General features: G+C 39.0%; 2 protein-coding genes across 5 annotated transcripts in view; both read right to left on the reverse strand.

Annotated features, from left to right (window-relative positions):
• Positions 1–11,465, reverse strand: part of LOC107048740 (voltage-dependent calcium channel subunit alpha-2/delta-3) — a 16,881-nt gene extending 5,416 nt beyond the window's left edge. The window contains exons 1-12 of one of the 3 annotated variants that reach the window (XM_015272091.1): positions 11,264–11,465; positions 9,580–9,766; positions 7,751–8,692; positions 6,525–6,842; positions 6,007–6,063; positions 2,975–3,055; positions 2,803–2,877; positions 1,585–1,686; positions 1,422–1,493; positions 1,035–1,179; positions 888–939; positions 533–693 (exon numbers count right to left, since the gene is read on the reverse strand). In XM_015272091.1, the coding sequence (XP_015127577.1) occupies positions 533–693; positions 888–939; positions 1,035–1,179; positions 1,422–1,493; positions 1,585–1,686; positions 2,803–2,877; positions 2,975–3,055; positions 6,007–6,063; positions 6,525–6,842; positions 7,751–8,692; positions 9,580–9,766; positions 11,264–11,346 (2,275 nt within the window). In that variant the 5' untranslated portion in view covers positions 11,347–11,465. Of the gene's footprint in view, positions 1–532; positions 694–887; positions 955–1,034; positions 1,180–1,421; positions 1,494–1,584; positions 1,687–2,802; positions 2,878–2,974; positions 3,056–6,006; positions 6,064–6,524; positions 6,843–7,750; positions 8,693–9,579; positions 9,767–11,263 lie in introns of all 3 variants that reach the window. The other 2 variants (XM_015272090.1, XM_015272092.1) reach the window with 2 other exon arrangements.
• A 636-nt stretch (positions 11,466–12,101) lies between these two features.
• Positions 12,102–24,013, reverse strand: part of LOC107048727 (voltage-dependent calcium channel subunit alpha-2/delta-3) — a 14,428-nt gene continuing 2,516 nt past the window's right edge. Inside the window, exons 3-11 of one of the 2 annotated variants that reach the window (XM_015272063.1) lie at positions 22,838–23,127; positions 21,905–22,293; positions 20,426–20,745; positions 20,081–20,341; positions 19,131–19,259; positions 17,293–17,654; positions 15,663–16,450; positions 13,767–14,419; positions 12,102–12,393 (exon numbers count right to left, since the gene is read on the reverse strand). In XM_015272063.1, coding sequence (XP_015127549.1) covers positions 12,103–12,393; positions 13,767–14,419; positions 15,663–16,450; positions 17,293–17,654; positions 19,131–19,259; positions 20,081–20,341; positions 20,426–20,745; positions 21,905–22,293; positions 22,838–23,127 — 3,483 coding nt within the window. In that variant the 3' untranslated portion in view covers position 12,102. The remainder of the gene's footprint in view (positions 12,394–13,766; positions 14,420–15,662; positions 16,451–17,292; positions 17,655–19,130; positions 19,260–20,080; positions 20,342–20,425; positions 20,746–21,904; positions 22,294–22,837; positions 23,128–24,013) is intronic. The other variant, XM_015272064.1, reaches the window with a different exon arrangement.

Here is a 24,013-nt window from a genome sequence, read left to right on the forward strand (position 1 = left end):
ATTTGAGAGTTCTGAATAGCCCGTCGCTCAAATAGTTGGAATCAACGCTCACCCGGCTAAAAAATTCAATTTTGGCGAAAGTNATTCTGCAACCCTGTCTCCTCGTTGGCTACAAATTTCAACCCTCCGCATACATGCCTTCCCCTTCACCCGCTCGTAAAATCACGCGTTCTCGGTAGCATCGAGGAGGACTTCTAAGGACCGAAAAGAACTGAGGATTCGAAAGGTCTCTGGAAAAGTACGTCGCAGAACTGATTAGGACTTACCAGGTCCATCTAGGTCTGGAGAGATCTTGAAAGACCTGTGTACGTCCAATCAGAACCAAATCCTCGACTCGGGATTCTTGAAGTGAATGGTCGAATTGGAACAGGTTAGGTTTCGTTTTTTAGCTTGAGGGGAATCCCATGAGATCCATGAACTAATTCAACACTGGGATTTCTACTTGAGAATTGTTGCAAATGCGAAAGGTTTGATGAAGTTAATTCAGCAAATTTCAAGTTATCAGAGAAGAATGAATCGTTTTGAAACTTACAATGAGATCCACTACTTCCAGAATTAGTGACAGACAACTCGGGTGGCTGGGAGGGTAATTTCTTATCACTCCAGAACCATCCTGGCAGGCGAGTGCGCTCCAGAAAGTGTAAAAACAGTTTCTCGGGGGACTCAAACCTGTGCTCGTCCTTATAATGATATCTACCAAGAGCGAAAAAAAGCAAATCATCAATTGATCGACCAAATTAACGCGGCAACGACGTAAATTCAGTGATCAGAGAACTAAATTCTGTTGATTTTGATGATTCAATCAATTGATGAATAGAATAATCAACTTACTTGCAATCAGCAGAGTAAACCTATTGGTTTGAATGCTTTAATTAAAAAAAACTTACTTGCAATACGTCCAATCAGGATGAACCAGCCAGTTACTGTCCGCAAAGTAGTCTGTCGCATTTTTACCTATCCCAGATGAATTCCATAATTATTCGAGAGGGGTATGATTAAAAAAAAATTATTGACTATCTTATTGATTAATTTACCATTGACGTGGGCTCTGTGGAGCTCCTCGGTGGCGTGAACACGGTAATTATCGTGGCCGTGCAGTGGCAAACTCACCACAACTGTGAAAGGTGTCTTCTCGATTCCAGTGAAATCGTATTTTCTTTTGATCCGACCAACTCTTTTCTAAAAATTCAACATTTAAAATCAACATGTCCTATTACCCCGGACATTTCCACAATCTAATGTGGAGAATCTCATGATAAATTGTAAATTTTGCTGATCATGACCTGTCCAAAAATGAATTGACCAATCTTTTTTTTTCTGATGAAAATTAGACACAAAAATTTGATAGTGATCAACCAAATTCATGTCTAATTCACCAATTTCCAGTGGACTTCTAGGCAAAATTGCGCAATGTGACTCACCATATCATCATAATGATATTTCGTGTTGAGGATCACGCTACCGTTCGCTTGATTGATAACTTGCTCTCGAAACTGGAAGTAGGAATAATTGATCGTAATAACCAAGTTCATTAACGGTGTTGTTTTTTCTTCATTGAGAAGTTTTTTTAATGAAATAATTTACCCCGAGAATCGTCTCGTCAAAGTCACGTGGACCACCGAGATCCAAGAGCTCAACTTCTGCCATGTCAACGGAATTGTATGAGGGCTTCAGTATTCCCTGGAACTTATGAAAATTCATACAGTCAATAATTATTTTTATGAAATGTTGGGTGAATGAAAACAACGGCGCAAATTGTACATCTCATCTTTAATTTTACATTAATTTGAAGGAGAAGAAAAATTTTTGCGATTAATCCTGGCGCTCAGCAAAAGTGAAAATTCTATAGAAATATCTGGAGATTATGCTGTTAGAGATTCTATAGAGTTATCTATAGCGAGTTATACGAGAAATTCTATTGAAAAATTTACGAATTTTTTTATACGTCAACAAAATTTTCTATAAGGGATTCTATAGATCTATAGAATTCTCCTTGATCTACAGAATCTATAGAATCCTAGTTTTGAGTTAAGAAAAATATCAACTTTCAGGTTCGAAGAAACAAATTCTATAGAATGATCTGTAAATTTTTCTGTTCGGAGATTTATAGAATTTTCTATAGAAAACCTCGTTACCGAGTCTAAATTTCGATCTATATTATTCGTAGGATATAAAGCAGTGATATCTCTATATTATAAAAATCCAAATTGACTTCTGATAAAAATTTGGTACTCGAAATTAAGACTCTACAGTTAAGAGTCACGAGGGTCAGAATAAGGGTTACAAGGGTCAGAATAAGGGTGATGAGGGTCAGAATAAGTGTTACAAGGGTGAGTATAAGGGTCACAAAGGTCAGAGTAAAGATCATGAGAGTCAGAATAAGGTTCACGAGGGAAAGATTAAGGGTCACAAGGGTCAGAATAAGGATCGTAGGGATCATATGGGGATGGGCGAACGGAGCGAGCAGGTCGTGTAGCCCCCTTGTATTGGAAAAATTAATACTCATAATTTTTAAGTGTTTATTTAATAGGACATATTTAGATATTTCCTGCGAAATCATGACGTAACACGAGAGTTCAAGCAATTTTAACGGAAAAAAATGGAAAAACAAGAGATGGAAACGATTTAATTTGCGATTATTATTCTTGAGTCATTCATACATACATCCATCCATACAGATATTTCTTAAAAACATCCTTTCTTCACGTTTATTATATTATATTATGTTCTATAAATATCATAATATCATTTCCATTTGGAAGCAAAAAAAATAAAAATAAAAATCACTTTATTTGTACTTACAACTGGTCTCAGGTCAGGATGAATAAGAATGTAGCCGTTATTAGTAACAATAAAGGCATATCCATTCACGCCCAACTGCAACACAAGATAAAAATAAAAATAATCTCGAAAAATTCATGCCAATTCAACAGCTAAATTCTTTAATTAAAAAATTAATAAAAATAACTCTTACCTTATAGGGTAACATGAGTTTCTGTATCTCTTGAATTGGCACATCAGTTCCGGCAACTCCAAGTAAATCCGCAATTCTCGTCTGAAACACCCCCGAATGATAAATACCAAAAATTCGACATTGAAATATCAAAAAATTGAACTATTAAGCACAGCTACCTCGATTTATCTGAATTAACTATAAATTACGAATAAATTGTCTAAATAAAATTTCAGCTAGCATATGAAAATAAAGATGTAAAGAATACCATAGAGTATCATGAATGATTTATACTTTGTACAAATTTTTAAAACTAATTCAACTACTTGAAAAATTTTTCAACTCTTTATATCTGGCAGACGCTATGTCCTAGTTGTTTTGGCTATTCGCATTGCAACGACGGAATATTTAATTAAGGAGATCCTTTTTATATATTTTTTCTTACTTCATTGCACAATTTTTTTAATTAAAAACAACATAGCAATAGTTATTCATACAACAGTAAAATATTAATTTCAATATATTTTATTCAATTAACTGTATTTTCCCATCACTTGGGATGAATTGAAAATTTGAAAAGAAAAATTGAAAATTTTTGAAATTATTTCTACTGTTATATTTTCATTTATTAAGCGGATAAAAACCTGAAAAATTTAATAGCTGATTTTCGGGGAGCCATTTAACAAAATATTATTCATCGCTCAGCACAACTGCAAAGCACCATTTAGCAAAGCGTAAATTAATTCTTCATACATCGATGCAATGAAAAAAAAGAGAAAAAAAATGTTATCTTTCTCGTTATAGAATGAAGATTGTATTATTTTTCAGATTTTTTTCAGTCGTTTTATTACGAAAGAAAATTTAAAACGTGAGGATCCCCTTCTAAGTAAAAATCTAATTTATAATTTCAATTCTCATACTGAGATTGATTATGGTTATACATAAGTACCCTTAAATGTTCATAAATTCTTCTAAATTTTATAAAGAAAAATTTGATGTCTGATACCATTCCCTTTATTCTCTCTTGCGAATCCAGCGGGCAGGACCTTAAGTTCATTGTCTACATGTTGTCTCGAGGGAATTAATTATGCTTATCAAGGAAGGAAAATTCTACGTATCGTGGAAATACTGAATTCTTGAAATAAGGATATTGTTTAGAATTTGAGAATTAACGCGAATTAGTACGATGATTTTACTCTAGCGGAAATGATTCTAGAATTTTGTAGGACTAGTCTGACGGTGCACCTTTATGACGTGAGAATAGACGAAGAAGGTGACGGAATCTTCAGATATTGGCGATATACGATCGGATATTTATATAACATTCGATATTAATATTATTCTAGCGAAAATGTCTCTAGAATTTTCCAGGGTTAGTCTGACGGCCTCTCCCGTACGCTTCTGCGACGTGAGAATAGGCGAAGGAGGCGACGGGGTTTCGAGATATTTGTGACTCCATTCAATATCTACGTAACACAACTTCTCTTAAATAATTTTACTCCAGCGGAAATTTCTGTAGAATTTTCCAGGACTAATCTAACGGCGCTTCCGCGCGCCTTTATGACGTGCGAATAGACGAAGGAGGCAGTAGGATCTCGCGATATTGAAGATATCCGATCCGATATTTATATGCCATCTGATATTAATATTATTCTAGCGAAAATGTCTCTAGAATTTTCCAGGGTTAGTCTGACGGCCTCTCCCGTACGCTTCTGCGACGTGAGAATAGGCGAAGGAGGCGACGGGGTACCGAGATATTTGTGACTCCATTCAATATCTACGTAACACAACTTCTCTTAAATAATTTTACTCCAGCGGAAATTTCTGTAGAATTTTCCAGGACTAGTCTAACGGCGCTTCCGCGCGCCTTTATGACGTGCGAATAGACGAAGGAGGCAGTAGGATCTCGCGATATTGAAGATATCCAATCCGATATTTATATGACGTGACAGTAGACAAAGGAGGCGACAGGCTTTCGAGATATTTGCGACATTCAATTTGATCTCTGTGTAGCACAACTTCCGACAAATGACGTCATGACGTGCATCTGTCTCTTGAATAATTTTAGTCTAGTGGAAATTTGTGCGCCTCTATGACGTGAGAATAGACAAAGGAGCCGATAGGATCCTTCAGATATTGGTGATATCAGATCCGATATTTATATGCCATCCGATATTAATATTATTCTAGCGAAAATTTGTCTAGAATTTTCCAGGGCTAGTCTGATAGCGCCCTCCCGTACGCTTCTGCGACGTGAGAATAGGCGAAGGAGGCGACGGGGTTTCGAGATATTTGTGACCTTCCATTCAATATCTACGTAACACAACTTCTCTTAAATAATTTTACTCCAGCGGAAATTTCTGTAGAATTTTCCAGGACTAGTCTAACGGCGCTTCCGCGCGCCTTTATGACGTGCGAATAGACGAAGGAGGCAGTAGGATCTCGCGATATTGAAGATATCCGATCCGATATTTATATGACGTGACAGTAGACAAAGGAGGCGACAGGCTTTCGAGATATTTGCGACATTCAATTTGATCTCTGTGTAGCACAACTTCCGACAAATGACGTCATGACGTGCATGTGTCTCTTGAATAATTTTAGTCTAGCGGAAATTTGTGCGCCTCTATGACGTGAGAATAGACAAAGGAGCCGATAGGATCCTTCAGATATTGGTGATATCAGATCCGATATTTATATGCCATCTGATATTAATATTATTCTACTGAAAATTTGTCTAGAATTTTCCTGGGCTAGTCTGATAGCGCCCTCCCGTACGCTTCTGCGACGTGAGAATAGACAAAGGAGGCGATGGGCTTTCGAGATATTCTTGAATCAAAAATTCAATTTCCGTATAACGTTCAAAGAACTAATTAAAAAATTAGCAGACAGACGTAGACCTAATGGAAAGAATAGTCAATGAAACGAACGGAAAAAAAAATTAATGAAATCTATGAATTCAAGTATTCTGAATGGGTGTCAAGGGAGCTCTATGCACTGTAAAAAAATCATATCTGCGTTAATCTCATTTGCTTTGTTTATTAACACCGAACCTCTCGTGTCTGGGGCACCCAGTACGCCTCCTTGACCAGCACTTGCTCAGTTATGTTCTGTGGACAAACGTTAACTTACAAGAGAAACAGATACACTTTCTTCAGTATTTCATCCTCTATCTCTGGCTTCATTGACTTCCTAGATATTTTTTTTCAACTCTCCAATTGTTCTTTTATTAATTGGATCATAATCAAAGTGGAAAGACGAAATGATTAAGCATAAACCCAATTGAGAATTTTTTTCTTCATTTGATCACAATTTTTATAAGTTTATTTTAGTTTAGTTAATTTTTATTTTACAATAAAAATTCACCCAAGAAAATATTTAATGCAAATTTTCTAATTTTATTTTTAATTACAAATTTCATGTCTGGAATCGATGAAAATTAAAAATCGGGAAAAAATTGAAAAATTGACGAAAAAAATTATAAAAAATATTTTCACGTAATTGTATGTTTTGAAGATATAATGGTTTTCGTTTTTCCACTTCAATGCTGAATTAATTACTCATCACTTACCGCATTCTCTCTTCTATCATACACCGGCATACTGACTGACGTCATCAGCTGATACTCTTGCATCTCATCGTGATGACTGTGATGTCTCTTCGGTTTGTGCATCAATTTCCTGTCCCTCTGATGATTGGACAGGTACAACCGCCTGTTCCTCCGGAACTCCAGGACCCTCTCTTTCTGATCCTCGCACTCCTTCTGCTCCCACAGCCAATCCGCCATTTTGGGATCAGTGATATCGGCATAGACTGGGGTCCAGATTGTCGGGTGATCGTGTTTACCGAGGACTAGGGGACGTGCCATCACGGGAACGTAATTCAGTACCTTAGGATTTGAAGGAAATTTCATTTTTCTTTATGAAATTCCTATTGTTTTTAAATTATGCGTTTTTTTTCGACAGTGAGTGACTCTAGCTGAAAATGTCATAAAAACTTTTTTGTGGCTTATGAAATTCTTCATAAGAAAGGTTGTTCAGTGCTTTTACCTGAACCCACTTCATAAAGAGATTTACCCAATCATGTCGATAATGAGCTGAGCTATTACAAAAAACCTGAGCACCTTTCTCGTTAGGGATTTCTCCCTCTGCATGAAATGACCTGAACTTTCCTTCAGAGATTACCCTTATTTTTTTTCAATCAATTATGCATTTATCTCGATAACGAGTGACTAGCTGAAACCCTAAAGTCACTCGTTATCGAGATAAATTCCTGAAGAGTGACTTTAGCTGAAACCCTAAAGTCACTCGTCACCCCTTAACAAGAAAATCCCGCAATCAAGTCCACTTGAAACCTAACTTGGACAGAGTCTTTCTAACTCATGCTGAAAACGATTTGTTTAATCATCTCGGTAATGAGTTGAGCTATCAGAAAACATCTGAGCACCTTTCTCATCAGGAATTTCTCCCTCTTCATGAAATAACCTGAAGTTTCCTTTCGAGATAATCATTCTCCTCTTTCTTGCAATCAATTATGCATTTATCTCGATACCGAGTGACTTTAGTATTTCAGCTAAAGTCACTCGCTTTAGTTGAAAATGCTAAAGTCACTCGCCACTCCTTAGCAAGCATAATCTAAATTGAGTCTAAGTTGAGCTATCAAAAACGCCTGATGACCTTTCTCCTCAGGAATTTCTCCTCTCTGAAATTATCTACCAGGCTCACCCCTCCCAAGACACCCGCTAAATCCGAAACCCTGCCCAGCCCCCCCAAAAACATAGCCTTAACAATCACTCACCTGTTCCCTGACCTCAGCAAACGTCGACAGATGGACATAATATCCCCTGTTGGCGCAGGCCATCCACTGAACCTCCCTGACATCGGTGACCTCCCGGCCGATTAAATACGTAAACACCCTGACAGGCATATCGAACTTGTCAGGTTCCTCGGAGCTGCCGCCCCAATTGTACTCCCTAAAAATATCCTTATAATTATACGGCACACCATCTGTGATCAGCATGATGGCTTGATTGCACATGGCCCCCCTGGTCTCGTTCCTGAACCTAGCTAGGAGTTGAAACGCGTACACCAGGACCATCTCGAAATTGGCTATCCGCTCGGTCGTCAATTCGGATATGGCCTCCTTCAGCTCCCTGATGTTCCCCAGGTTAGCTTGCACCAGGGTGTCATTGAAGCATGGAACAACTTCCCTGGTCTCGTTGGAGAATGTGATGATGTTGACGAAGTCGTTGTTGCCGAGGGTGTCCAGGATGTTGTTGACGACGTGTCTCGCTATCTCCTTGCGGACACCCGTCATGCTTCCGGAGGTGTCCACCAGGATCAGGACGTCCTTCGGGCTGTTGGCCGCCTCGATGTACCACCCCCTCGTTCGGCAGTCGAAGAGGTCCACTGGCTTCGGGTTCCAGATCGTCGCCGGAAACTGACGCATGAAGCCCGTAGCACTCCCGAAGTACTGCCAGGACAGCGAGGGGTCGTGCTTGTAGTTGTTGATGAAGGTGTCGTCCAATCGGGCTGACCACTTTATCGCCTTGATCACCGTTGGCGCACGGTCGTAGACGTTCGTCGGGACGTGAACGGAGGACATGGATGTGTTCACGTCGCCACCGAAGTGGACGCTGTAGTGGAGCTCCTGGGAGACGTTCTTCGCGTTTGTATACGTGTAGTTGACGTCCAACTGCTCGTCGTCCAGGGCGACTGTCTCCGCGATGTCCATTATTCTCTGGGGGTTGGGGAGGTGGAGATCATGAGATTTTTTGGGTTAGAGGCGGTGTCTAGGAGAACGGCAGGGGATTTTTTTGCGCGTTGCGACGTTTTTACAGTTTTGTAAATGGGAAATTATTTCTTCAAGTCAAATGATGTTTCGAAAAAGTCAAGTCATGTTTTCGTCTGAAACACGGGCTTCCGGGGAAATAGACAGATTTGAGGAAATGGAGATGAAGTGGTAAAAAGAGTCGGGACCTTTCTGCATTTTGGTAAATGCGCAATTATTTCCGTAAAGAGTGAGTGTAAGTGAAAATATCATAAGAGATTTTTGGTAGAGAATTTTATGAACTACAAAAAAGTCAAATGATGTTTTTGTCTAGAACCACGCGTTACTAGGATAATCGTGGAATTCGAAAAAATGGAGATCGAGTGATGGAACTGGTTACATTTTTTCTTTATTGTAAGCGCCAAATTATCTCCGTAGGTATCGGTTCTAGAGAAAAATGTTATTAAACTTTTTTGTAGGGAATTTCATCAGCGACAAAAAAGTCTAGTAATGTTTTCGTCTAGAATCATCCGTTCCTGAGATAATCAGAACAACTATAAGAATGGCGATGAAGTGGTGGAAGAATTTACATTTTTTCCTTTTTGTAGATGTAGAATTATCTCTCTAGGGGATGATTCTAGGGGAAAACACCATTAGACATTTTTCTAGAGAATATCATCAGCTACAAAAAAATCTTATGATGTTTTCGTCTAGAACCGTTCGCTCCTGTGTTTTCGAAAGATTTCATTTTATTTTCATCACTCCACTAATGAAGTCGACATTCTGGGTATTTTCAGAATATTCTTCAGTAAAACGATGCATTCTTCAATCCTCCTAATTATCTCAAGAGTACTCACCCTAATTGCTGACATTTTAGACTCCATCATAGCCTTGATATCCTTCGCAATCTCATGAACAAGTGCATTACCATCTCTGGGTATTATTTGGGCGGTCTTGTAGCTGTCCTCGAATTTTTGCACGTTTATCACGTATTTTCCAAGCTGAGACAGCTCGAAGCCGAGTTTGTACGCCCATGTTTTTACCCTGGATTAATTAAAAACAAAAAATTAAAAACATCGCTTCATTAGCGAAATGAACAACCCGAATTTTCTACCATTTTTAAATGTTTATTTATCTCCTGAACCATCAATTTTTCGGGAAAACTTCATAAAAACTCTTTTGTAGCTAACAAAATTTCCAACGAAAGATATTATTTGACATTTTTTCCTACAATCACTCTGTATCCAGATAATCCAACATTCATTATTGATTGTTTCTTCCGCGTTAAAACTCATCCGTCTCGACATTAAACGGAATTGTGCCTTTATCTGTTGAACGATTGATTTCATGAAAAAACTTCTCTAAACCATTTTTGTAGCTGACAAAATTTCCAACAAAAAATATTTTTTGACATTTTCCCTTAAATCCACTCATTACCGAGATATAATCCCACCCTCCAATTAACTCCAAAAAACCTGCTCTTTCTTCTTACGAAACAATCGAAACGGCTTCAATTTTCGAGATTTCCGTATCTCTCATAAGCGTACACCTTATCACTAAACAATTTTATCCTTTTTGTAAAATTACCTCAGGGCACCTGATAAATCCTTAAGCATGATCATCTTCAGTACAAATTTCTTGGAAAATAAATGTATCTACAATTTTATAATGAATTGCCTTGCGACAAGGAGGCGCCTAGATTTGCAGAAAACTTCGTCGCGTTCAATTTAAAAATCTATTAGCTTTTGCTACTGATCTACGTATATCTCGCTGCATTTTACTGCTGTCCTAGCATCCCATATCGTCCTAGACGATTATGTCCTCTTCTCTTTTGTACTCACAAATTTTACTTCCAAATATTTTGTATTTACTTTATGGTATTCCCTTCCCCGCAAGCGATGGGGTAGACTGTTAAAAATTTCTTGAAATTTCCGTCAGAGCGTCATCTGAATTTTCGATGTTGCCAAGCTGAATTCAATTTCAAATGAAAGCCTTCACTAAATTTCTCATTCATCTTGAAAATTCAAGAAAATTGGGTTTTTCATGTTAAACAATCCTTAATTTTTTAATGAAAGCTTGAATTTCCAAGACAATTCAATTTTCAATAGATTGAGAATTCAGAAAAATTGTTGCCTGAATTTTCAAAATTTTCAAGGTTTTTCAGTGCCGAATGGACCTGAAAATCGCGATTTACTTAAATATTCAAGAAAGTAACTGATTCCTCAATGAAGAAATATACAGAAAAATCCCAAAAGCATCAATAAATTGAATTGAATAAACAATTTTATCCTAAACAATTCACCCCGAACAACACGTGAACTCCCGACCCGTCTGTCACGTGACACGTAATCCCTTCCGCTCAGATGACAACAGAATTACAACTGCCATTCGTAAATAAGAAATATCCATTCCAATTTCTCCTTTCGCAATTATAAACCCCTCAATTTTCAATCCTCTCTCCCTCGATTCTCGGATTAATTATTCACGTGAAAATCCCAAATCCTGCGCAGAGATATTAAAATTGTGTCACGATAAACTTACGTGGCAAACGATACAACGTCACCTTCCCCTGGAGTTGATAAAACAATAACAGCAAGTAGTATCGGCAGTAAACATTCCCTCATCCCTCTCTCCCTCTCAAAAATGATAAATCAAATGAAAAATTCACTTGTTAAAATTACACGTAGCTGGACTCATATATTCGTAGATGTCGGATGATTGAGCTAGACTGACGATTGAGGCTGATGGTGACTGTACTGTTGTCCGCCTAGTCGCCCCCTTTCCTGCGGGTATCGATCACCGTCTGGGTCAAATTCGCGAGCTTGCGCGCTGTTAGGTATCTGTGGAGGGTAGCCAGTGAGTTATTGTTGATGTGCCAGTGTCAGCTGATGCACGAGGAATTGTTTTCAATTTTTATTCAATTAATTTGATATGATATTGAAGAATCGAGTGATTTTTTTTCATTCTCCTACTTTTTTTTTGTGAATATTTATGTTTTTTGATAATTTCAACAAATAGTTTACTCTGTTTTCTCATCATCAGCTGTTTTTGCTTCCGATTGGAAGCATTGTATCCGTCAAATCCGAAATTTTCGATTTTTTGTGCCAGGATAACTAGGTTCTGCATCAGGAGTTCGAATATGCTATTTTCATCACTTGTGAGTAAAGTAATGAGAGTAACGCTCTGCGTGCGCAAAATCCCACTTTCTACACATCGTGATGAAAAATAGGGTTCGATACTCGTGGGAAAGTGTTCTTTGACCCTTGGGAGAGTAACACTAATAAAATTTTCAAGTAATTTCAAATATGACATTACCAAAGACGAGTGGAATTTTTTCTTTCATTTATTTCAAACGATTTTCTTTCTTTCCTCGTGATTATTTACAACAGAACTTTGACAATAATTAAATAGATAATTAATAGAATTTGCGTTAATTGCAGTCTTGTTCCTCGTCCACAGGCGTCAATCTCATCCTCTAGAGGATGTTCCGTGAAGCATCCCTCCAGAGGTCTCCGCGGGAGATCGTTGAGTTTCTTTTTGTAGCAGGCAGCATCGTCTGAATCCTCCATGTACTCGGCTGGATTGATTTCAATGGGTTCCGTTTCTAGTCTCGCCCAGCAGGATGGGTAGAGTGAATTTACGACCACTAGGAGGAGATTTGTCTGGGGAACCTAGTGAATTCAATATCTCAATAATTATTCGTGGAAGTCACTATAGATTTTTCTATTATTTTTTTTCTATAGGATTTTTCTCTACTGGCTATAGGATTCCTATAGATTTTTTTTCTATAGACTCTCTATAGAATTATCTTAGGAATTCAACAGAATAAAAACGTATAGAATTTGTAAAATCTGGCAGAATCTTCGACAAGAAGTTCATCGGATTTCCTCTAGATTTTCAGCTGTTCTATATAATTCTATAATAAATAACTATAGATTTTCTATAGCCTCTCTCCTTATGACATTAGTTCTATCAGTGAAAAATGTTGGAATCGTCCTGATACCACATAAAGCTTTGATAGACAATTATAGAGTCTATAGGATTGTATAGGCTTTCCTACAGACGGAATTTTCTATTTTTCGCCAATGCGTCTGTACAAATGTCTGTAGAGTAAAACGTATAAATCATAAAGGACTTAGCAGGATTTTCCACGAGAAGTTGATTGGATTTTCTATACATTTTCAGGAATATCCTATAGAATTCTATAACACAATTCTATAGAATTTTTATAGCGTCACATAATGCAATTGGTCGCATTTGCAAAAAAGTTCATATCGATATGATAACACATGACTCTTCTACAGGCAATGCAAAACTTATCTGCGAAAAAATTCATGACGTGGTTCTATAGAATGCTATAGATTCCATAATGTAATTTTCATCGACTACCTGAATTGAAAAATCTGGACATCCTCCTGTAATGACAATCAATGGATTTATTTATAGGGTTCTATAGATTTTTCTATAGACACTCTATAGGGTTCCATGCAGCAAATTTCTATAGGCATCCATCTGAATTTTTTATTTGAGACTACAGGGCTACGCCCCCTGCTCGCTCCGCTCGCCTCCTCCCATATGACGCACATAATCCTTATTCTAACCCTTGTGACCGGTAATCTGTGGCCCCCATTATACTCCTCGCGACCCTTAATCTGACCCACATGACCCTTAATCTGACCTTCACAACCCTTAATCCGACCCCTGTGACCCTCAATTTGACCCTCGTGACCCTTATTCTGATTCTCATGACCATTATTTTGACCCTCGTGACCCTTCATTATGGAGTCTTAATTTCGAGTACCAAATTTTTATCACCAGAAGTCGATTTCGATTTTTATAATATAGAGAGAAATATGCACCGCCACATTAAAAACTGACTCTACGTGATACAGTCTCCGTTTTCTATAGAAGATCTCATGACTGGTCTATAGAAAACGCGGACTGCAATCTCATCACTACTTTCTCCACAAGAATTTGAGTTAGTCTCCAAATAAATGTGTCTATAGACTCCGTCTATACAATATTGCCAGACAAAAAAACTTACCCTTTGCGCATAAAACGGTCTCGAGCAGACACTATCGATATTCCTAATAGGAGTGTCCGCCCTCGTCTGATTCATCATATAAAGAATCCTCTTTTGATCGCACTTGTGATACTGCTTGACCTCCTCCGGAGGTGGTGGCTTCTCCGGGAGGTCGTCATCCGAGTGCACCCTCGAGTGCACCTGGGGAACATGGACGAACTGTGAAACCATCCAGACAGTTCTGGCAAACGCCCACAGAAGAAGATTCCAGATGTGCCTGAAGGGCGTCAGAAGAGTCGTGCCCGCCCCCTGGAGTCCAATATGATAACACACAGCCTGATAATCATAAATCTCCACTGTCTCGAAGTAGCTCTGGTTCACCATGGACTGTAGCACGGGGCCCTCGATGACCCCGAAGAACTGGCCAGTATCATTGTGCGCCTCTGATATCACTACGTAACCATTCTGATCCACTAGGTAACAGTCGAGGCCTTCCTGCTCGCAGTTAAAGTCAGGATTGGGGGTCTCTGAAGTTATATCGAGGAATCGCTGGAAGAAGTACGTCATTGGCATCTGAAATCCTATGACCGCTGCTGCCGCTGTGCGCCCTCCGTCACGCGGGAAGACCGCCATTGAGACGGTTACCACCGCGTCTTCTCCGCCTTTTCCTGGGACTTAAAGTGAAAAACAAAATGCCCAACTAAGCTTGGCTCAATGTTTGTATCTAGCTAAATCGAGGCTTGGCGGTAGTGATCAATTCTAACATCGGCTGCAAGACTGAAACCGCTAGCTTGGATTAATTCAAGTTGAACAACGGGGAAAGCTTGTCCTAGCGTTAGATTTCAATATTTAACCAGTTTTGTCAAGGTGTATTCAAGCTTGCCCTAATGTTACATTCCAATGTTTACGTTCTCCGTCACGGGAGAAGATCGCCATTGAGACGGTTACCACCGCGTCTTCTCCGCCTTTTCCTGGGACTTAAAGTGAAAAACAAAATGCCCAACTAAGCTTGGCTCAATGTTTGTATCTAGCTAAATCGAGGCTTGGCGGTAGTGATCAATTCTAACATCGGCTGCAAGACTGGAACCGCTAGCTTGGATTAATTTAAGTTGAACAACGGGGAAAGCTTGTCCTAGCGTTACAATTTAATGTTTAACCAGTTTTGCCGATGTGTATTCAAGCTTGCCCTAATGTTACATTCCAATGTTTACGTTCTCCGTCCCGTGAGAAGACCGCCATTGAGACTGTCATCACCGCGTCTTCTCCGCCTTTTCCTGGGACTTTAAGTGAAAACCAAAATACCGAACTAAGCTTGGCTCAATGGTTGTATCTAGCTAAATCGAGGCTTGGCGGTAGTGATCAATTCTAACATCGGCTGCAAGACTGAAACAGCTAGCTTGGATTAATCTAGGTTGAACAATGGGTAAAGCTTGCCCAAGCGTTACATTTCAATATTATCCAGTTTTGTCAAGGTGTATTCAAGCTTGCCCTAATGTTACATTCCAATGTTTACGTTCTCCGTCACGGGAGAAGATCGCCATTGAGACGGTTACCACCGCGTCTTCTCCGCCTTTTCCTGGGACTTTGAGTGAAAAACAAAATGCCGAACTAAGCTTGGCTCAATGTTTGTATCTAGCTAAATCGAGGCTTGGCGGTAGTGATCAATTCTAACTTGGGCTGCAAGACTGAAACCGCTAGCTTGGATTAATTCAAGTTGAACAACGGGGAAAGCTTGCCCTAGCGTTACATTTTAATGTTTAACCAGTTTTGCCAATGGGTATTTAAGCTTGTCCTAATGGTAAATTTCATTGTTTAACCAAGATTAAACGAGCACTTGCTACGCTTGACAAAAGTTTGCCCCAAATTAGCAGGATCATCAATCTGAATATAAACCCTCCTCACGACGTGTCAGCTTACCTGACAAAGAGATGCTCTCCGGGTCAATCTGATGTTGAAAAATAGCTCCCTTGTACCAAGGTTCATTGACCGCCCTCCTATGAAGATCCCCGAACTTGCGATTGAGGTCAGGTGGCTTGAACCTCTCATCCAGGTACTGCCACCTGGTGAGACCGCTCTGCGTGGCCACGAACCTGAGAAAGACGCCATAAGAATTCGCCAACTCCCAATTCTCTATATTTTTATGCTTGAACTCCTCATTGAAACTCTGATTAGTCGCCTTGGCGTCGAACACCAGCAGCTGCATCAACTCCTCATTGCAGTAGTAATCATCATCCTCGAGGACCTTCTTCGTGCAGTCGGGTGTCTCCTCATCCTCGAAGCTGATGTCGTACGCCTCGTACTGATCCGCCCACTCCCACCCGGGTTCACTCAGTTTATGCAGGAAGAACCGCACCTCATCAACGGAATTGTTGAACTCGTGACCCTCGAGGTAGTGGAAGCGACAGTAGACCCATCCCGGATGCACCCGCCACTGATCCCCGATGAAGAAATCACTGATTTCTATTCCCGCCTGACGGTTCTTCTCGATTTCATTTCCTACCTTGATCCAGGTTTTTCCGTAATTGGGGATGGCGACGGCGATGCCGAAGGGTGTCCCTGGAAGGGGTGCGAAGTAGTAGTCGCGGTGCTCGAGGGTCACTCTTCGATTGTTGTCGTAGTGAAATTTTACGGGGATGTTTTTCATGTTGCCCCAGGTGTGGTTGACCAGGGCTGCGCGGAGCTCTAGGATCTTGGCCCCCGGATCCCTGGATTTTTTATGTCTTATAATTAGTTGGTAATCTTGGATTGATCTCTATAGAATGTTCAATAGGCATCCTATATAATTCTATAAGGAATTTTTATAGATTTTAGAGAGGATTATAGAGTTTATAGAGTCGTGACTATAAGAATTTCTATAGCTCTCTGGTGAAAATATTGTTAAAAAATTGTAGACTTCCTATAGCGACGCATATTTGAAAAAAAAAAGCTATTGAATTTCTCTTTTCTATAGCCATTAAAAATAGATTATGTGACGCCAAATGCGGAAAACGCTGTAGATTCCTTATAGTCCTAACTTTTAAGAACCTACAGACATCCTACAGCAAATTTTGGACTTCATGTGGGCTTCTATAGGAAATCTATAGATTTTCCATAACTCTACATATACGCTTCTGTGAATTTTATTCTGGTTTAATATATGTAGCTATTTCTATAAATTGTCTGTTCAACGGTCTATAGAAAATTTTATAGATTGTATACTAGTCTTCTTATAGTTAATTCTATAGAAGTTTTTCTGCAGAAAATATGTAGGTTTTTCTATAGCATTCCATAGAATTTTTGGTGGAAGGGCTATAGCCATCTCTACAGCTGCCTATAAAATTTTATGTAGATTCGATAAGCCTCTATAGTTATCTATATAATTTTATATAGCCCGGGTGTAATTTTTCTATAGCCCATCTATAGATTTTTCTATAGCACACCTATAGACTTTCCAATGTCTAAAAATGGGTTGTACTTCTTCATAAAAAATCCAACGAAATGTCTATAGAAAATTGAAAAAAAATCACAATTGCTAAACATTGAAAATTCCACAGAATTTACTTCTCACCTAGGTTTCCTTCCATCATTCAGAATTTCCACCTCCGTGAGATCGACACTGTTGTAATTAGTCTTCAGGACTTCTCCACTGACGGGTCGAAGATCTGGATGGAGTATAACATATCCGTTATTAGAGACAATGAAGGCGTAGCCGTTCACCCCGAGTTTATAAGGCAGCGTGAGCTTCGAAATGTCGTTGATAGGTACATCAGTGCCAGCAACTCCCAGGAGATTTGCCCTTCTCGTCTCGTTATTGGCGTTGCCTTTGCGATCGAATGCAGGAATACTTACTGAGGTGAGTAATCTGTATTCTTGTCTCGCAGTTGATTCCACATCGGCTGCTGCTCGCCTGACATCTTCACCTCTTTTCATCTGATGAGTAATTCGATTGAATCAGTGGAATGAAGATAGTTTGATGGCTTGGAGGGTGATAAAATATCGACACGTTCTATAGGATTTTTTGGGGGATTATGGTAAGACGAGTTTCTACGGTTTTTATTAGTAATTTGTTTAAAGATGATCTATAGAAAATTCTATAGACATTTGTCTCAAGCTCCGCGGGACATTCTATAGATTTAATGGTGCTATAGAGTTTCGGGCGATGTGTTATGTAAAAAATCTTACATTTTGCTATAATGAATTTATCGGCAATTTTCTATAGCCCCTTTTTTGGCTGTCATGCTCCTTAGATGGCTATTGAAGTTTCTATAAGATATTCCACCGAATCCAGCGGAAACATGCAATTCATTTTATAAAAAGTTCTACAGCCTCCTATAGCCATCGATATAATTTCTCCTAGAACCATCGGACTTTCTGTAGAAACCTATAGACTAAATTGCAGAATCCATTCAGAACATCTATAGAATATTCTATAGATACATAGAGAAATATAGGTTATAGATTTAATTTAGGGGGAAGTCTGAATTTAATGGCGCTATTGACTTTTAGATGATGTATTGTGTAAACAAAATCTATAGGTGTTGCTGCAACGAATTTATGTGAATTTTTTCTAGTCCATTTTTGGGGCCATCCCATGCCCAATAGATTGCTATTGTAGTTTCTACAGGATATTCCACCAAATCCAGTTGAAACTCATATAGAATTTGTTTTATAGAAAGTTCTGTAGTCTCCTATAGCCATCCATACAATTTCTCCTAGAACCATCGGACTTTCTGTAGAACCCTATCGTCTACATCGCAGAATCCATGCAGAACAGCTATAGAATGTTCTATAGATACCTATAGAAATATAGGCTATCGGTTCAATTTGCGGGGAAATCTATAGATTCTATCGCGCTATTGATTTTTGATGTGTTATGTAAAAAAATCTATAGATTTTGCTGTAACGAATTCATCTGAATTTTTCTATAGTCGCCTATAGCCATCCATACATTTCTAATCGAACCATTGGACTTTCTGTAGAAACCTATAGAGTACATCGCAGAATCCTTTCAGAAAGTCTATAGAATGTCCTACAGATACCTATAGAAACAAGCTATAGAAATATTCTTCAACAAAATTGAAAATCTTCCGAAAAAAAGTATTTCAATTACTTTCCACCCAACATCGCCTACAGAACATGTCTAAAAAATATTTTTTCATACATAAGGGAAAAAACACTCGACAAAACCACCAATATCTGAGAAAAAAAAAATCTAATAAAATCACATCACAGTTTCCTCATCTCATTCAATAAGAAAAACATCATGACACCAGGGAACATCGCAATCTAGGGGTATCTAAAGGGCATAAAATCCATCAAGCTTTCCTACAGGATAACTTCTAAAAAAAAAATTAAGACAAGGGCCACAAATTCGTTCTCGGTGGAATTCTCCCATTTCTCATAAACCTTTTTTATGTAGATGCTGTCGTCGTTTATGGAGATGCCCTGTTGCATAGCTTCAAGATGTTTCTCGAGACGTGCTTTTTGCTCCGGATGCTCCATTACGAGCCACAGCCACGTGGCAAGTGCTGGATTCTAATGGGATTGCATATCTTAAATATTCGCTCGTATTTGTGAACCAACAAAACCATTATTCACGCTTTTTTTTTCTTTCATTCAATTAATGGATGGTAAGGAATTTTATTGGCGCTTTCGGTAATAATATACCAGTTTTGTATTATGTGATACTGTCGTTATTCTCGTAATTTATGTTTTTTTCCTGCAATCGTCGGGGTTATTCGATACTGCTTAATGGCCTCATTGCAGCATATTCACCCGTGCAATGTTCATCAGTTTTAGTATTCACGTGGAGACCAATTTTTTGGGGTGTGAATGAAGAAGTTTTATGGCTTGGAAATGGTCTAATGCTCAACAATTTCGAGAATCCAATGACATTTATTGCATAGTTGATTGATGCAAAAATAGCACATGGCTCGATCCTTGATATAGACGGACGTGTCTCCCCCCCCCCCTCGTCGTCCGTGCAAGCATCATCCTCTTTAATTGACGATATTTTCGTCAGAGATTCAAGAATTACCGAAAATGGTCTGGAAATTTCTGAAAAGTCTCAATCATCTTCACTAATTTTCTAAGTGACGCGATTTTTTTTCATATTTTCATTCTTGAATTCTGAGGAAAATTCCGTTTTTTCAAAATTTTGTCGCTTTATTGAAGAAAACCGAGAACTTTTCAAAAATCACAGAATTTTCTAGTAAACCCCCAATTTTTCTCAAATTTTCTCGAATCTCTCAGACAATTAGAAAATTTCTGTAAATTCTCTAAAAATCTGAAAATGGCCTTGATTTTTAAAAATAAATTATAATTCCGCCGGAAGTTACCTAGAAAAAAAAACTTACAGAAACATCAGCATAAGCGTGTGTCCAGATGATGGGATGTTCCTTTCCCTGAAGAACCAGTGGCCTAGCCACCACAGGAATGTACTTGAGCACTTGCTCCTGCGCCTCCTCTTGCGTATGAACATGAGTGTAATACCCCCTATTTTTACATGCCATCAGTTGAATCTCACGTACCATAGTCACCTCTCGACCCAGCAGATACGTAAAGACACGAACGGGTATTCTTGTGCCATTCTCCTGTCTGTTCCACGCGTCAAAGACCTTTTTCAATTGGCACAAAATGTTTAAACGTTTTACGATATTATTAACGCCCATCAGTGGTGTGAATTCAATCAATTTATTAACCTCTGATATGTTGGAGGCGACGCCGTCTGTGACGAGCATTATGAGCTGATTGCAGGGTGTATCGGGACCACAACCGCGAGTCTCACGATAAGTTTTTAGAAGGGTGAAGGCGCGGGTGAAGGCGTCCGTTAAATTAGCGACCTCGAGGGGGTCTAGAGTGCCGGAGGCACTCTTGAAGGTCTCGATGTTCTCGGGAGTGGCTTGAATGAGCTTGTCCTTGAAGCAGGGCACCAGGTCCTCGGTGACGTTGGTGTACTCCAGAATTGTCACGAAATCGTTGTTGGAAAGGGTGTCCAGAATTGAGGCTACCACTGCTTTTGCTGGGGTTTTAAAGATTAAGAGGATATTTAAAAAATTTCGCACTGAGAATTGCCTATAGAATTTTCCCTAGACAAATGCTATAGATTTTTCTACAAACATTGTCTATAGAATTTTCTATAGACACGGTCTGCAGTTTTTTATCCACAAGATCTGTAGAATTTTCTATAGATGTGGTCTATATAATTTTTATAAGCGTGAGCTATACATTTTTTTATAGGTAGGGTCTATAGCCCCACCGAATGATGTATGAATTATGGCTATAAAATTCTCTATAGACGGGTTCTATAAATTCACGTCGCTGTCGGCTATTGTATCTGTCATTGATAAGACCCAGAATGCTATGTGGAGAATGAATATATTTTCTTCTATAGGCGGATCCTAGATAATTTCATATAGGCACGTTCTATAGCATTTTCTATAGACATGATCTATAGAATTATCTGTAGGTGGGGTCTGGAGGCATCATTGGGAGCTATAAAATCTTTCATGAATAAGAGCTATAGGATGATGGGTACACAGGGGCTATCGAATATTCTATAAACACTATATTGGCGTTTCTGTAGACATAGCTATAAGAATTATATAGAATTTTTATCAGCGAGCTCTATAGATTGTTAGGCGGGACCTATATATTCCCACTGTCAGAATATTCTATAGAATCTGTTCTATAGAACTTTCTACAACTACGGCCCATAAATTTTTAAATATAGAATCTATAGAATATCATCTAGAATTTCATTTAGGGTTTTATGCGTTGATGAAGCGACTTATTATATGTTGTAGCAATTCCATGTGAATTTTTGACAGATCAGAGATTTGTGGAATTTTCTATAGACAACCTATATAGACTTTTCTATAGACATAGCTGTAAGAAATATTTTGAATGGTTATTAACGTGTTCTATAGATTCTACTGCCAGGGACTATTGGATGTTCTAATGGCTATAAAATTTTCTATAGTCTGTTCTATAGAACTTTCTATAGCCACACCTCATAGATTTTCAAACAAGCGATCTATAGAATCTCATCTAGGGTTTTATGGGTTGGTGAAGCAAATTATAACATGTTATAGAAATTTCATCTGAATTTTCGACAGATGATCTAAAAACCTATAGATTCTCAAAGCCTCATCCCTACAGACACAATTTAATTTCCTCACCAATTGTGTAACCCATCCCCTCCATACTTCCACTGACATCCACCAGTATCACCATATCCTTGCTGCAAGTCGCCGCCTCAATGAACCAACTTCTGATTCTACAGTCATAGAGATCGGCAGATTTTTCTCCATCAGCCGCCAATTCTGTTCTCCATTGCATCGCGGGATATGCTCGCAACATTCCTGTCATTGAGCCAAAATACTGCCAGTATAACGCCGGATCTGACCGGTAATTCTGGGTGAAGACTTCGTCCAGCTTCTCTGACCAATTTATAGCGTGTGCCACTATCGGGGATAAATCGTAGACGTTGGTTGGAATGTGAACCGCTGAGTAACTCGTGTTCACGGGGATATTGTAGAAATGAGAGTCAGGATTCAAGGCCATCGCTCTGTCAACAAGAAATATTGACAAATCAAATTTTCTTGAGCGAAAAATTCAATTTTTTACGAAGACCAAATTGATTTATCGTCTTTTGCTCTTGAACAACAACATGAAGATATGAATTAAGGTCGTAACTGTGGCCACAGATGTTGTTTGTATAAAGTTTAACCTTCTTAACCCTCGCGACCTTGGGGGTCATAAATATCGTCCCCTCGCTAATTTCCTTGTGTTCAAACAAACCTAAGAAAGAATGTCATAACCGTGTCAAACAGGATTTTTCATCTCTGCAAAGTTTGACCTTCGTGACCCGTGTGACCTTGGGGGTCACAAAAATTTGGTTCCTTCCTGGTTACTTTTCTTGTAAAATCAAATAAATGAAAAGTTTGCCCTCCATGACCCTTAGTTATAAATATGAGATTATCTCGATAACAAAGTGATTCCGCAAGGAAATGTTACTGCGCATTTCGCAACGAAAAATTCTTCAGCTAAAAAAAATCTTATGACATTATCACATTATCATGAGGAATTGAATTGCTGATTTAAAGGGGTACCTATAGATATGGCTGTCATTTCGCATGTTTTCCGGAATCTCTGGCTGTGTATCATTGTCCCCATCGATGACCCAGCTGTACTTTCCAGAGATATATGTGAGACTAGATTTTATCACATCAACATTTCTCTCACTGTCATCGTGATTCAGGGCTTCTTCCTCAGCGCGGATAAGAATGCAACGGACCGCGTCCATTTTTCTTCTGAGCATTCTTCCGACGCTCTCACTTATGATCTCGATCAGCTCCTCACCGGATTTCTCCTCCACTCGGGCATTGAGTTCTCTGTATTTCTGGAAATATTGAAGAATTATGAAAATTATGAGTAGGGGAGAATAGGTCAGAGTGGACCGGTAATAAATTTTATTCTTTAGGGGTCCTACTGGAGGGAAGGGTCAGAAGGTTCACAAGTTTTTGAGGGTCAAATGGGAGAGAAGTGGAAAGGTCGCACGAGAGAGACGAGCGGAGCGATGACGTTTGGGCCTTGAGAACGTTCTTTGACATGTTTTTAGTGATTGATCCATTTGTCTCTCCCATCTAACCCTTAAAAGCGTTTGACCCTTCTGATTATTCGTCGTGTCTCTCCCGTTTGACCCAAATAAGGTTTGACCTTTCATCATCGTTTGAAGAACGTTGTCCTCTCCCTTTTGACTTAAGAATGTTTGACCCTCCCGCGTCTCTCCCATCTGACACTTGAGAGCGTTTAACCCTTATGATTGCTCTACTTGTCTCTCCCGTTTGACCCAAATAAAGTTTGACCTTTCGTCATCGTTTGACTGATCGATGCATTTATCTCTCCGATTTGATCCTTAAGAAGGTTTGGCCCTCAACCTGTCACTCCCATTCGACTCTTTAGAACGTTTGACCTTTTTGTTTTCTTTTCTGGTTTTTTCCGTTGGAGCCCGAGTCGAATAATTGGACCTGACAAATTCTACTTAGGTCTCTCCGTTCAGAACTGGATAGGTCTTGGGAAGCCTCTTCCCAAGTGCTTCCGAGACCTTTCTACCTCTGGTTATGTCCCACTTCAGCACTTGTTAGGTGTAAGCAGGACTTGCATTCAGACTTTCCAAATCCTTGCCGGTCCCCGTAATTCTATGGGCCTATATTAAATCTGCGTTCATATCCCTATTTACTCATGCGTTATTGAAATAAAAAATGCAATTATTGTTTTTTTTTTAA

The sequence above is a fragment of the Diachasma alloeum genome, unplaced genomic scaffold (genome assembly GCF_001412515.2).
Source record: "Diachasma alloeum isolate Michigan unplaced genomic scaffold, Dall2.0 Dall_scaffold_00196, whole genome shotgun sequence".
In the NCBI taxonomy this organism is placed as follows: domain Eukaryota; kingdom Metazoa; phylum Arthropoda; class Insecta; order Hymenoptera; family Braconidae; genus Diachasma; species Diachasma alloeum.